This window comes from Cetorhinus maximus, chromosome 22, assembly GCF_964194155.1.
Source record: "Cetorhinus maximus chromosome 22, sCetMax3.hap1.1, whole genome shotgun sequence".
Taxonomy (NCBI): Eukaryota; Metazoa; Chordata; class Chondrichthyes; order Lamniformes; family Cetorhinidae; genus Cetorhinus; species Cetorhinus maximus.
This window is the reverse complement of record NC_135900.1, coordinates 17,605,768-17,620,333: the sequence shown is the minus strand read 5'-3', so window position 1 is coordinate 17,620,333 and position 14,566 is coordinate 17,605,768. Positions and strand designations below refer to the sequence as shown.

The following is a 14,566-nucleotide window of genomic DNA, read 5'->3' as shown; positions in this document are numbered from 1 at the left end:
CGTAAAAAATATAAATACAGGATACACAGACAAGGACGCATAGCGAGCACACTGGGAATTATTGTAGATACAAATATGAATGTAATAGAACACAACCCAGAAGATACGGCTCTTCCACAAGTGTCCACCGGTACTGTATTATATTTAAACGAGAGAAGCAAATTACAATAGCAAGATTACATGAGGATATCAATAATGGAGATCTGAGACAAAGGAAAACCAATGTTTAAATTTTTAATGTCAGCATGGTTCACGTTATGAATACAATAGGAACGTGTTAAAGATCAAACGTTATACGAGACTAGAAGATGTGAGTATAAAAATAGTGAGCCTTAATTGAAGCTAAAGATTAAAACATTACCTCTTAGATATCCCAGTTAATCGCAAATCACATTGACCAGAGTGTTGGAGACAAATAAGGATAGACTTATGACTTTATAGCGCAGACATCATTTGTAGTGGATGCTCTCCTAAGGTTAAAGCAGAGGTATATTGTTGTAGAGAGCAGGGAGCTTTACTCAGCATTTAAATGTGCTTGATGCTAATAATGAATACTGAAATGGAAAGCATTCCATTGCCCAAAATCAGCATCCTCCACCTTGATCTTTTTCTGATATACAGCTACGGACCAGCTCTGGCTGGGCTAGCAGACTGCCAACCTGTTTTTAAGACACTTTCGTATTGAGTGCTTCTGCGGTTGCAATCCCAGGAGAGTCTGTGCATTAGTGCACCTGCAGATTTATTTTGTTAAAACCTCATTCCAGTTAGCAAGATCACAGACTATATTTTTTACAGATCTACAGTTCTGACACAGGAATAAGGGAGCAGCCTAATTATGAAGAGCTGGAGTGGAGACAGCAATTTTTCTGAAACAGGAACTATGACGGCTCTCAACATAAAAGCCTTGCGGATTTTCAGCAGCCACAAGAGGCCTGAGAACCATAAAAAACAATTTGCCTCATTGTGTAGTGACTGAATTCAGGAACTTAGCAGTGTGGGTAGGCTGACTGTTGGAGCTGTAAACAACTGTACCGTTTGGGATTTTATTACTTTTCTTAAGTAAATTGTATCTTAATGCTAAATAGTTCTGATTATTCCCCTAATCAATGATGCTGGTGTGACATAGAGCTTGGCATACCACAACAGCTTGAATTTACACGTTTAGCATAGTAAAATATCCCAAGGTGCTTCACAGAAGCTTAATCAACCAAAAGCATACACCGGGCCAAAAATGGAGACATTAGGACAGGTGACCAAAAGATTGATCAAAGAAAGGTTTTAAGGAAGGTGTTAAAGGAGGGGAGGTCGAAAAGTGCAGAAGTTTGGGGAGGAAATTTTAGGAGGTATGGCCTAGGTGGCTTAAGGAACCGCTGGTGGAGCAAATGAAGGGGGTGCACAATAGGCCAGAATTGGAGGAATGCAGAGTTTTCAGAGGTTTGTAGGGGTTGGATTAATCAGTGTAAATGCACCAAAGCTTGACGGGCATGTCTTCCTTTGATGTTTTACTTTGGCAATGCACAATGGATTCATTCAATAGAGCTATTTTTGGGAGGCAAACAGAGATGTTTTCAGAGATGTATTGACAGGATATTTCAGTTAATTATAAAAGGCATAAATACTGCATAATAGGAAGTATTGTGGTGTGTTGGGTAGCATCCCTGCCTCTGAGCCAGAAGCTCTGGGTTCAAGTCCCAGTCCAGGACTTGATGGCCAAGGGAGTTGCGTTTGTAAACCAGCCAAACAGACATCACAGAATCACACAATGCAAGAAGCCCTTCGGCCCATCGAGTCTGTACTGACACGTGAAAAACATCTGACCTACTTACCTAATCCCATTTACCAGCACTTGGCCCATAGCCTTGAATGTTATGATGTGCCAAGTGCTCATCCAGGTACTTTGAAAAGGATATGAGGCAAACCGCCTCCACCACCCTCCCAGGCAGTGCATTCCAGACTGTCACCACCCTTTGGGTAAAAAAGTTTTCCTCACATCCCCTTAAACCTCCTGCCCCTCACCTTGAACTTGTGTCCCCTCGTGACTGACCCTTCAATTAAGGGGAACAGCTGCTCCCTATACACCCTGTCCAAGCCCCTCATAATCTTGTACACCTTGATCAGGTTGCCCCTCAGTCTTCTCTGCTCCAACGAAAACAACTCAAGTCTATCCAACCTTTCTTCATAACTTAAATGTTTCATCCTAGGCAACATCCTGGTGAATCTCCTCTGCACCCCCTCCAGTAATCCTTCCTATAATGTGGCAACCAGAACTGCACACAGTACTCCAGCTGTGGTCTCACCAAGGTTCTATGCAACTCCAACATGACCTCCCTACTTTTGTAATCTATGCCTCGATTGATAAAGGCAAGTGTTCCATATGCCTTTTTCACCACCCCACTAACATGCCCCTCTGCCTTCAGAGATCTACGGACACATATGCCAAGGTCCCTTTGTTCCTCAGAACTTCCTAGTGTCATGCTGTTCATTGAATACTTCCTTGTCAAATTACTCCTTCCAAAGTGTATCACCTCATGCTTTTCAGGGTTAAATTCCATCTGCCACTTATCTGCCCATTTGACCATCCTATCTATATCTTCCTGTAGCCCAAGACACTCAACCTCACTGTTAACCACCCGGCCAATCTTTGTGTCATCCGCAAACTTACTAATCCTACCCCCCACATAGTCACCTATGTCGTTTATATAAATGACGAATAATAGGGGAGCGAGCACAGATCCCTGTGGTACGCCACTGGACACTGGCTTCCAGTCACTAAAGCATCCTTCTGTCATCACCCTCTGCCTCCTACAACTAAGCCAATTTTGAATCCACCTTATCAAATAACCCTGCATCCCATGTGCATTTGCCTTCTTTATAAGTCTCCCATGTGGGGCCTTGTCAACTTGTAAATCCTTCCACCATATGCCAACGGCAGGCGGTAAGAGTGGGAGAGATTCCTCGTCAGCCATGTGATGGAAAGAAATTGGAGCTTCCACCATCACTATCCATAGCTCCAGGCTACTATATGTATGTAAAAATGTATGTTGCCACTGCAACTGGGACTCCTTGGGGAACTGGATGGCTGGTGTGGGTCGTATTGTTGCTAACAGCACAGGCTTTGATCCCCTTTCCAGCTGGGGTGGACTCAGAACCTGCCTCCTTGCTCTACCCATGGTGGAGGTCGTGGCGCTGTGGATCAGACCTGTCTTCAGGCAGAGAACTGAAGAAGATGTAGAAACAATGCCTAGTACATTTGGTAGCGGCTAACACTTCACAGTGTGAACCAAAGTTCAGTTTTCCCTCATTTGAACAAGTCATTGCAATAGGGTCAGACCCTAATCAAACTTACAACATCCTCCGCCATAACTGGCACTGTTGTTACAACTCCTCTCCCTTACGTCTTGCTGTTCCAGGCCGCTCAGGACGTGCAAGGAACACAACTGGGATTTGCATTGTATCACTTGCAGCAAAATTAGCCCACAGCACCCAGAGTGAAAGGCTTGTGCTGTGAATGAGTCCCCTGTGTTGTGTAGATCTGTGTACAGTGTGGATGCTAGGATACAAGGAGGAAGCTTTGCATTGTGCGTAATCAGAAGAAAAAAAGTTGATAATAAAAAAAAAATCGGAAACGGGGCGGTGTGTGTCAGAAATCCTGTCAGGCGACTTTTTCCAAGTGTAAGGGCTATTCTCAGAGGTTTTGTCGTGTGTCCCAAGGCTTCGCTGTGACGCTGCTTTTTTTTATGGTTGCTGTTGCGTTAGATGGGCGGAAACAATGTAAAGAGGGTGCACACACACAAAAACTATTCACTCAATAGATAGCTCGGGCGCTGCTTCCTGACAGCGCTAGTCACTCTATCAAACTTTGTTAGTGCTGGAAGCCTCCGATCTTTCTTGGCGGAACAACAGGGTTTTTTGAGTTTATTGTTTCTCCTCAAGGGCTGGTTGGCTCCAGACTTTCCCCAGAAGAAAGAGGGAGAGAGGGGGGAAAAAAGGAAAAAAAAAAAACCCTTTTTATTTTACTTTAGGAAAGGGAGCCCGGTCTCCTGGTGTTACCTGGAGCTCGCGCTCTCTTCCCTGAGGCTGAAGGATTGACTGACTATGTAATTTTTTTCCCCCCTCTTAAAGTGAGAGAGATTTTTTTTCATAAATCCTCACACAAACGTTTTTGTTTATATTGGTTCGTATTTAACAAGAAAAGGCGGGGGGGGTTAAATAAGTGTCCAAGATGTCGGAGGTGGATTCAGACGAGGCTCAGTTGGAAATGGAAGAATTTCCTGATGGTGAGTCATTCTAAACATTTTAGAAGAAATTTTGGGCGGTGACATTTTTCCCAATCCTTTACTTTTGTTTGGTGAAGAAAATAAAGATCGGAGCATTTAAAGCGCTGAAGTAATTTTATTTACTTATTTACCCAGTTTCAGTTCTTGTTCACTCTTATTTCCAGTTAACCTCTACAGATGTGTTTGTAGAAAAAAAACCTATCCTGTTTAACTATAACACTTGTCTAATATAATTAATTGTTTAAGCGTTGACTTTGTTATGTTTCGGTGTTTTCGCACTGTATTTACCGCACTATGTAAAAGCTTGACTTGTTGAGGAAGTGGATATAAAACAGTTTCTGTTTAAACCCTGTTTGGGGCGTGTAAATATAGTTGGGGAAATTACAATGAAGCCGGGCCCACACTGAATGGCATTAGGTTCGCCCTCGCTGTTAGGGGGGTTTGGTTGGGAGTGGCCATGAGTTAAGGTAGGGCTGTACATGCAGCCTCGGAGTTTTCAGGACTCTCTTTAAAGGTTGTAAATTGTTATCGTGTTTGGCAATACCATCATGCTAAATGGGGTAGGTATCGAACAGATCCAGCAACTCAGAGCTGTGCTGCAGGCCATCAGCAGCAGCAGAATTGTACCTAACCACAATCTGTAACCTCAGGGCCCCCTCTGTCATTATTGTCAAGCCGGGCTTGTCGATCCTGGTTCGATGAAGAGTGCAGGAGGGCATGCCAGGAGCAGCACCAGGCATAGCTTAAAAAAAAAGAGGTGTCAACCGGGTGAAGCTACAATGCAAGACGGAAGCAGCATGCAATAAAGCTAAGCGATCCCACAGCTAATGGGTTAGATCTAAGCTCTGCAGTCCTGCCACATCCAGCTGTGAATGGTGGTGAACAATTAAACAACTAACCAGAGGAGGAGGCTCCACATACATGCCCTTTCTCAATGATGGGGGAGCCCAGCACATCATTGCAAAAGATGAAGCTGAAGCATGTTCAGCCAGAAGTGCTGAGTGGATGATTCATCTCGGCCTCCTCCTGAGGTCCCCAGCATCACAGATGCCAGCCTTCAGAAATTTGACTCACTCCACGTGACAGCTGAAGGCATGGGATACTGCAAGGGCTATGGGTCCTGACAACATTCTGGCAGTAGTACTGAAGACTTGAGCTCTAGACATCTCCAACAAGAGAGATCCTAACCGTTGCCCCATGACATTCAATGGCATTACCATCGCTGAATCCCCCACTATCAACTTCCTGGGGGAGTACCATTGACCAGAAACTGTACTGGACCAGCCATATAAATACTGTGGCTACAAGAGCAGGTCAAAGGCTGGGAATTCTGCAGAGAGCAACTCACCTCCTAACTCCCCAAATCCTGTCCACCATCTGCAAGGCACAAATCAGGAGTGGGCTGGAATACTCTCCACTTGCCTCAATGAGTGTAGCTCCAACAACTCTCAAGAAGCTTAACACTATCCAAAACAAAGCAGCCGGCTTGATTGGCACCCCATCCACCACCTTAAATGTTCACTCCCTCCACCACCGACTCCACTTGAGAAGGTGGTGGTGTGCCACCTCTTGAACTACTGCAGTCCAGGTACATCCACAATGCTTTTAGGTAGGGAGCTCCAGAATTTTGACCTAGCAGCAGTGAAGGAATGGTGTTTTTATTCCAAGTCAATGTGGCACCAGACTTGGAGGAGAACTTGCAGATGGTGATGCTCCCATGTGCCTGATGTCCTTGTCCTTCTAGGTGGTAGAGGTGGAAGGTGCTGTCAAAGGCGGCATGGTGCATTGTTGCAGTGTGCCAGTGATGGAGGGAGTGAATGTTTAAGGTAGTGGGTGTGGTGCCAGTTAAGTGGGCAGCTTTGTCCTGAATGGTGTCGAGCTTCTTGATTGCTATCGGAGCTACTCTCATCCAGGCAAGTGGACGGTCATGACACTTCTGACTTGTGCCTTGTAGATGGTGAACAGGATTTAGGGAATCGAGCAGTGAGTTACCAGCCACAGAATTCCCAGCTTCTGACCTGTTCTTGTAGCCACAGTATTTATATGGCTGGTCCAGTTCCGTTTCTGGTCAATGGTAATCCCCAGGATATTAATGGTGACAGATTCAGCAATGGTAATGCCGTTGAATTTCAAACAGAGATGGTTAGATTTTGTTGATGGTTATTCCCTGGCACGAGTGTGGCGAACGTTAGTTGCCATTTATCAGCCCAAGTCTGACTGATGTCCAGGTCTTGCTGCATGCAGGCATCGACCACTTAACTATCTGAGGAGTTGTGAATAGAATCGAACTGTGCAATCACCAGCAAACATCCCCACTTCTGACCTTATAAGTGAGAAATGGTTATTGATCAAGCAGCTGAAGATTGTTGGGCCCAGGACATTGCCATTACAACTCTATATCCTACCTAATGCAATATTTTCATTACTTAGAGGCTGCATTTTCTCAGAACTTCAGTCACTCTCTACTTTCAACTTCAATATATTGCTTTGTAAAAGCCGTCTCTGGTTTGTGCTTTCAACATGATCAATCTCTCCACACCATGTAGAAGTGTCATCTAGACACCTAGCTGCATACATAAAATTCTCCATTATATTCTGTTAAATTGTTCTCATCCAACACATTCATTTCCGTAGGCAGCCAAAACATCTTCAGCTACAGCAGTGCATTTTTTACCTCGGATCCTCCTCCATTGGACATGCACTACCTGGCATTCACATTGCTAACCATCAAAATCCACTTTCTTCCGTCTTCATCCTTCTGTATTATTTCTTTTATTTCTAATCTGATAATTGAGAAGTTGATTCAAGCCCTCTTCTTTCCTTCAGCACCAAGTCCTTGGCCACCATGATGGCAAAGGACCCACTGAGAATACTGTAATCACTCTGGCATGTCCTTGGCATAACACACTGGCCTATCTGTGTACATTTGGCTTATTTACTTCCATGCCTATACCTTCTATTACCTCTCTTGTGGATGGCTCATGATAGAATCGCACAGAGACATGGGGCTTGGATAGATTACCTGATACTCCATTTCTTTTGGCTTTCCTAAGTCTCCTTCCACTTTCAGAAGCTTCCTCAAAGTCCATCATGTTGATTGTGCCTTTGTACCATGTCTCCTATCTCTTGCTCGCTATCTATTTCCTGTAACTTTGGAAAGTGCCCTATGACAATTTGCAATGTTAATCACACTACAGTATATTGGTACAAAATGGTTATAGATGTTCTTGAAAATATTACACTACAAGATTAATTGCCAAAATATTTACACATGTCAAAAAAACTAGTAAATTATTCTTTTAAATTTTCTTTCCTATTATGTCCTGCTCTTTCCATGTTGGATGCATTCAATTATCCTCCCAGAAATAGCATTCTCAGTGTAGACCTGTGGATTTTTCAGCTAATGTTTATACGAGTTCACAATTCTGGTGACAAAGTTGAGCCTTGGAATGGGGATATTAAAACATTTTGAATTGCTGGGTGTCAGATGAATCAGTAGAAAGGAAAATTCTTGGCACACAGATTCCATTGACAGTATATTTGTATGAGAAGTATTATTGAACGATCCACCCCTTCCCCAGGATTTGTAAGCACCAATTACTTTAACAGTTTTTGCTAATGCTTCGGTGGCTACATTGAAATTGGTGACTAACGAGCTGGACTGTGGAATTGATGGACTTCTGTCTAGCTAGAAAAAAATTCTTTCGAGTTATCAACAGTCACAGATTGCAACTCTTTCGAGTACATTCACAGTTCTTGGTTTCCAGGAGTGGGACATGAACCCTCAACCCTCTGATTCAAAGGCGAGGGTGCTATGAACTGAGCCACAGCTGACACCTCTTCTGTCTAGCTAGAGATGCACCAGATTTAGGGCTAGCACAATGACTGATGTAAGTGGAATTATAATTCAGTATTACTTGACTCTTTCAGAAAGGTGGGGTGGGGGAGGAGTTAGAAGGGAAACAAGAAAAGATATGGATGATATTGTCTAATGTAGATGGAGTTCTTTTACTAAACTTTAGTCTCGTTCCAATGTTTTCTGTTTTAATTTCATATTTTCTTAATTGACAGCTTACAAGTCCCTTTTAGGATCACTGTTTAGGCCACTCAACCGAGCACATGCTCGACCCATTGGCACCTCAGAGTCACCAGTGGTCTCCTGTTTGAAAAGGGCAGCCCTCTGCTTGTTCATTTCAGGACCAAATTCAAGCTGGTGGCAGCTGGAGCACCTGTGTCAACAGGGCATTAAGTAACTCATGGACATTTTCAGGCCACTACCACCTAAATTATACAGAGACTCTTAAAATTGATCCTATTAGTAGGAGAGACTAGGACCCGAGGGCACAGCCTCAGAGTAAAGGGAAGACCTTTTAGAACAGAGATGAGGAGAAACTTCTTCAGCCAGAGAGTGGTGAATCTATGGAATTCATTGCCACAGAAGGCTGTGGAGGCCAGGTCATTGAGTGTATTTAAGACCGAGATAGATAGGTTCTTGATTGGTAAGGGGATCAAAGGTTACGGTGAGAAGGCGGGAGAATGGGGTTGAGAAACTTATCAGCCATGATTGAATGGCGGAGCAGACTCGATGGGCCGATTGGCCTAATTTCTGCTCCTATGTCTTATGGTCTTATGAATACCTGTTGTTTTTTAAAAGCTGACAGTGCATCAAAAAGGAGCATAATTTGGGATATTAATAAATGGAATTTACAATATCAAAGACATTTTTGATTCCACGAACAAGGCAGCTTTGAAAGTTTACATAAATTGTGTATATTATGGGAGGGACAGAATTGAACTTGTTTTCATTGAAGGAATGTAAATTGAGGGGGCACAATCCACATCCTTAAAAAGCAGTTTATTTGGAATACATTGTGATCAAGGAATTGGAACAACAAAAGCATTATTTAGGTAAATTTAAAACAGGGTTAATTATTGGAATTTTATCCCCGTGGAGTATAATAGACAAAGGGGGCATTTTCCAGTCGGCGAATGGGGGGGGGGCGCTCGCTGACGCGTAAAGTGACGGGGGGGTGATATCAGGCGTGCTTCCTGACGTCACCCTGTGTTATTTAGATTTCCAGTTCACCGGGCGCGCAGCTGAATTAATTAATGGAGCTACCTGTCCAACCTTAAGGTTGGCGGGCAGGCAAAGAGCCCAGACCACCTTCAGGAAAAACATGTAAAACCTGCCCACATAAAATGGCAGCATGCCCCTGACCGGGGTGGAGGGGGGCGACAATTGGGAACCTACCTGCCCACGCCCGCTCCCGCACAACACACACATGGTGGATTACTTTTGAAATTCAGACACTGTTGTTACTTAGTCATTTTGTGAATAGCAAGACCGTACGAAGAGCAGTGAGAGGACCAGTTGCCTTAAATTAGGTGGTGGTGTTTTGAGAGGAATTTTGAGCAGGACACCAGGAGATTTCCAAAATCTTCAAAAGTGCCATGGCATCTTCAATGTCCACCTGAAAAAATTTCTAGTCCCTGGTCTAAAGTTTCTTCTGAAGAACGAATTCTCAACAGTAGAATCAGAACTGTAACAGTTCAGCAAAGTCTGACTTTGTAAAGTGATAAAATATTGCGCCCTATTTACCATATGGAATCAAAAATCCATCTATTTGCACAAACTCAACCATATGAGCTGCATCAGGATAAGTGCCCAATCCCGACTCCACTCTGTGCAACATTAGAAAGATATTGCTGGCCTGTCAACCTGGAGTAGCCTCACAAAAGGTGCTTGTGTTGAATTCTGGAAAAACAGGAGTTGCAGCTGCACTTCAGCATGCTGTATCAATTTTAAAAGAAAATATCCCCATGGAACATTACAAAGCTTTGCCACCACATTCTTTGGCTACGGAATTTTATTGTAAAATGTGCTGTTCCAAGGAACTGCTCCCTCTGATATGCAACAGTTTACTTGCAAATTGAGCTAGCCATTGCTTACTGAGCCAAATTTCCTGAGTGGTGTAGTGAGTTGAAAAATCTGGGACTCGCGTATTGAAATCTCAGTATATTTCCTGCACGTCTTTCTGTGCTTAGAAGAACCACCATATTTTTCCGTGTTGTTGTTGAACTTGGCTGCCTGTTGACATTATGTTCCCTATTGTCATTATGCTGTCCAACACAACTCAATAATAAAAGTTTTCACTCTGATCAAGAATAGAGTGTTCTTTGAAAAGTTAATTTTTATGGTGTGTGGTTTCTGTTAAGTGTCTAATAATGTGAAGTTCTGTGATTTAAGTGCATTGCTTTGCAGTCCACGCCTTAATCCATGATTGTAAAGGGAAGTTCCATAATAGATCACACATCTGGAATGTTTAGCCAATGTAACTATCATATTACAAAATCCTCAAGCAGCTGTAAAACTATTCAGTTATTGCGGAGTCAAAATGTCCTTGCCAATTAATTAGTTTTGAGTTTTATACTCTCACAGCTCTGGAAAGTGAATTTTATGCTGCGCACTGTCATTCAGGTTATTACTTTATTCTACCGATCAACAGTTTTGACGTCACAGCCAGGTCAGATTCTGTAATGTATTCCCTGGGTACCTATGTTGAAAGTTAGAATCCAACGGTCATATGACTTATTTGCATTACAGTTTGCATTTGTGTTTTTATGTACTTTCAACTATTTCCGTATTGCTGGAGCTTCTGACAAAACAAGGAAGCTAGCTGGTCTTTAGCTGTTTGTCAGCACCCCATACTTGGCATTAACTATTTGGATTCCTCCCTCCATTAATCAAATGCTCTAGCTTTAATATAACTCTTTGAACTTTTTTTTGTGAATGCACAATGCCGATTCTTACTCTGTGGATCTTAGACTTATCTATCGGTATACTGTGGTTTGAATGGCCTCGCTTTGGATTGAACTGTACACATTTGAGATGTGCATGGAGTATCCAATGCTAAAAGGGAATATGCTGGTTATTTGCATGTGCAAGGGGATCAGTATTTGTTTAACGTAACCTTTTGAAACAACCCACTTATTTCAACCTGAGTAACATGCTTGACAACAGAGATAAAAGCAAAGAACTGCGGATGCTGAAAATCCAAAACAAAAATAAAAATACCTGGAAAAACTCAGCAGGTCTGGCAGCATCTGCGGAGAGGAGCACAGTTGATGTTTCGAGTCCTCATGACCCTTCAACAGAACTAAGTAAAAATAGAAAAGGGGTGAAATATAAGCTGGTTTAAGGGGGGGCGGGGGGTTGGGACAAGAAGAGCTAGGTAGAGGGCCAGTGATAGGTGGAGATAACCAAAAGATGTCACAGACAAAAGGACAATAGAGGTGTTGATGGTGGTGATATTATCTAAGGAATGTGCAAATTAAGGGTAGAAAGCAGGACAAGCAAGGTACAGATAGCCCTAGCGGGGGTGGGTGGGGTGAAGGAATCTAAAAAGGATAAAAGGTAGAGATAAAACAATGGATGGAAATACATTTAAAAATAATGCAAATAGGTGGGAAAAGAAAAATCTATATAAATTATTGAAAAAAATAAAAAGGAGGGGGAAGAAACGGAAAGGGGGTGGGGATGGAGGAGAGAGTGCATGATCTAAAATTGTTGAACTCAATATTCAGTCCGGAAGGCTGTAAAGTGCCTAGTCGGAAGATGAGGTGCTGTTCCTCCAGTTTGCGCTGAGCTTCACTGGAACATTGCAGCAAGCCAAGGACGGACCTGTGGGCATGAGAGCAGGGTGGAATGTTGAAATGGCAAGCGACAGGGAGGTCTGAGTAATGCTTGCGGACAGACCGAAGGTGTTCTGCAAAGCGGTCACCCAGTCTGCGTTTGGTCTCTCCAATGTAGAGGAAACCGCATTGGGAGCAACGAATGCAGGAGACTAAGTTGTGGGAAGTGCAAGTGAAATGCTGCTTCACTTGAACGGAGTGTTTGGGCCCTTGGACGGTGAGGAGAGGGGAAGTGAAGGGGCAGGTGTTGCATCTTCTGCGGTTGCATGGGAAGGTGCCGTGGGAGGGGGTTGAGGAGTAGGGGGTGATGGAGGAGTGGACCAGGGTGTCATGGAGGGAACGATCCCTATGGAATGCCGCCGGGGGGGTGAAGGGAAGATGTGTTTGGTGGTGGCATCATGCTGGAGTTGGCAGAAATGGCGGAGGATGATCCTTTGAATGTGGAGGCTGGTGGGGTGATAAATGAGGACAAGGGGAACCCTATCATGTTTCTGGGAGGGAGGAGACGGTGTGAGGGCGGATGCGCAGGAGATGGGCCGGACACGGTTGAGGGCCCTGTCAACCACCGTGGGTGGAAAACCTCGGTTAAGGAAGAAGGAGGACATGTCAGAGGAACTGTTTTTGAAAGTGGCATCATCAGAACAGATGCGATGGAGGCGAAGGAACTGACAGAATGGGATGGAGTCCTTACAGGTAGCGGGGTGTGAGGAGCTGTACTTGAGGTAGCTATGGGAGTCGGTAGGCTTGTAATGGATATTGGTGGACAGTCTATCACCAGAAATTGAGACAGAGAGGTCAAGGAAGGGAAGGGAAATGTCAGAGATGGACCATGTGAAAATGATGGAGGGGTGGAGATTGGAAGCAAAATTAATAAATTTTTCCAGGTCCCGACGAGAGCATGAAGCAGCACTGAAGTAATCATCGATGTACCGGAGAAAGAGTTGTGGGAGGGGGCCGGAGTAGGACTGGAACAAGGAGTGTTCCACATACCCCATAAAGAGACAGGCATAGCTGGGGCCCATGCAGGTACCCATAGCCACACCTTTTATTTGGAGGAAGTGAGAGGAGTTAAAGGAGAAATTGTTCAGTGTGAGAACAAGTTCAGCCACACGGAGGAGAGTAGTGGTGGATGGGGATTGTTCAGACCTCTGTTCCCCATCCACCACTAGTCTCCTCCATCTCATCCACCACAATCCCATTTCAACACTCCACCCTGCTCTCATGCCCACAGGTCCGTCCTTGGCTTGCTGCATTGTTCCAGTGAAGCTCGGCACAAACTGGAAGAACAGCACCTCATCTTCCGACTAGGCACTTTACAGTCTTCCGGACTGAATATTGAGTTTAACAATTTTAGATCATGCACTCTCTCCTGCATCCCCACCCCCTTTCTGTTTCTTCCCCCTCCTTTTTGTTTTTTCCAATAATTTATATAGATTTTTCTTTTCCCACCTATTTGCATTATTTTTAAATGTATTTCCATCCATTGTTTTATCTCTACCTTTTATCCTTTTTAGATTCCTTCACCCCACCCCACCCTCACTAGGGCTATCTGTACCTTGCTTGTCCTGCTTTCTACCCTTAATTTGCACATTCCTTTAGATAATATCACCACCTTCAACAACTCTTTGTCCTTTTGTCAGTAACATCTTTTGGTTATCTCCACCTATCACTGGCCCTCTACCTAGCTCTTTTTGTCCCAACCCCCCGCCCCCCCCTTAAACCAGCTTATATTTCACCCCTTTTCTATTTTTACTTAGTTCTGTTGAAGGGTCATGAGGACTCAAAACGTCAACTGTGCTCCTCTCCACCGATGCTGCCAGACCTGCTGAGTTTTTCCAGGTATTTTTGTTTTTGTTTATGCTTGACAACAGCTCTGCCTCAGATTATCTGGTGCTGAAACGCTCCATGCCTTTGGTGTCCTTAGACTTCACTTTTCTCTTGCAATTCTGGCTGGTTTCCCAAATTTCACCCTCAATAAGCTTAAGCACATCCAAAACTCTGCTACATATACCCTAACTCTCCCCAATCCCGATCACCCATTACTGTTGTACTTGGTGACCTACATTGGCTCCTAGTTAAACTATGCCTCAATTTTAAAATTCTTATCCTTGTTTTCAAATCTCTTTATGACCTCGCGAATCTCTGTAACCTTTTCCAGCTTTACAAGCTTCTGAGATCACTGTGCTTCACTAATTCATACCTCTTGTGCATCCCTGATTTTGAGCACTCCACCATTTTATGGCTGTGGCTTCAGCTAACCAGGAGCTAAGCTCTGGAATTCCCTCCTTAAAGCTCTCAATCTCTCTTTGTCCCCCTTTAAGATGTTCCTTAAAACCTACCTCTTTGACTAAATTTTTCTGCCCCAATATCCCCTATGTGGCTTGGTGTCATATTTTGTTTTGTAATGCCCTGAGAAGTGTTTTTGGATGTTTTATTGTTTCAAAGGTGCTATATAAGTACAAGGTTGCTTTTGTTGCTTGTTGTGAAATTTTGTTAACACTCCTGTGAAGCACCTTGGAATGTTTTACAGTGCTAAAGGTGCTTACGTAAACGCATGTTGCTATATCAATTGGTCTTAATGCTGGTAGATTAGGTAC

General features: G+C 43.7%; 2 protein-coding genes across 4 annotated transcripts in view; one reads left to right on the top strand and one right to left on the bottom strand.

The window, feature by feature from the left end:
• The window catches only part of dbx2 (developing brain homeobox 2), a 92,545-nt gene that overhangs the window by 48,802 nt on the left and 29,177 nt on the right, over window positions 1-14,566 (bottom strand). The window lies entirely within an intron of this gene.
• Window positions 3,811-14,566, top strand: part of ano6 (anoctamin 6) — a 162,895-nt gene continuing 152,139 nt past the window's right edge. For both annotated transcript variants that reach the window (XM_078567863.1, XM_078567862.1), the window contains exon 1: window positions 3,811-4,277. In XM_078567863.1, the coding sequence (XP_078423989.1) occupies window positions 4,223-4,277 (55 nt within the window). In that variant the 5' untranslated portion in view covers window positions 3,811-4,222. The remainder of the gene's footprint in view (window positions 4,278-14,566) is intronic.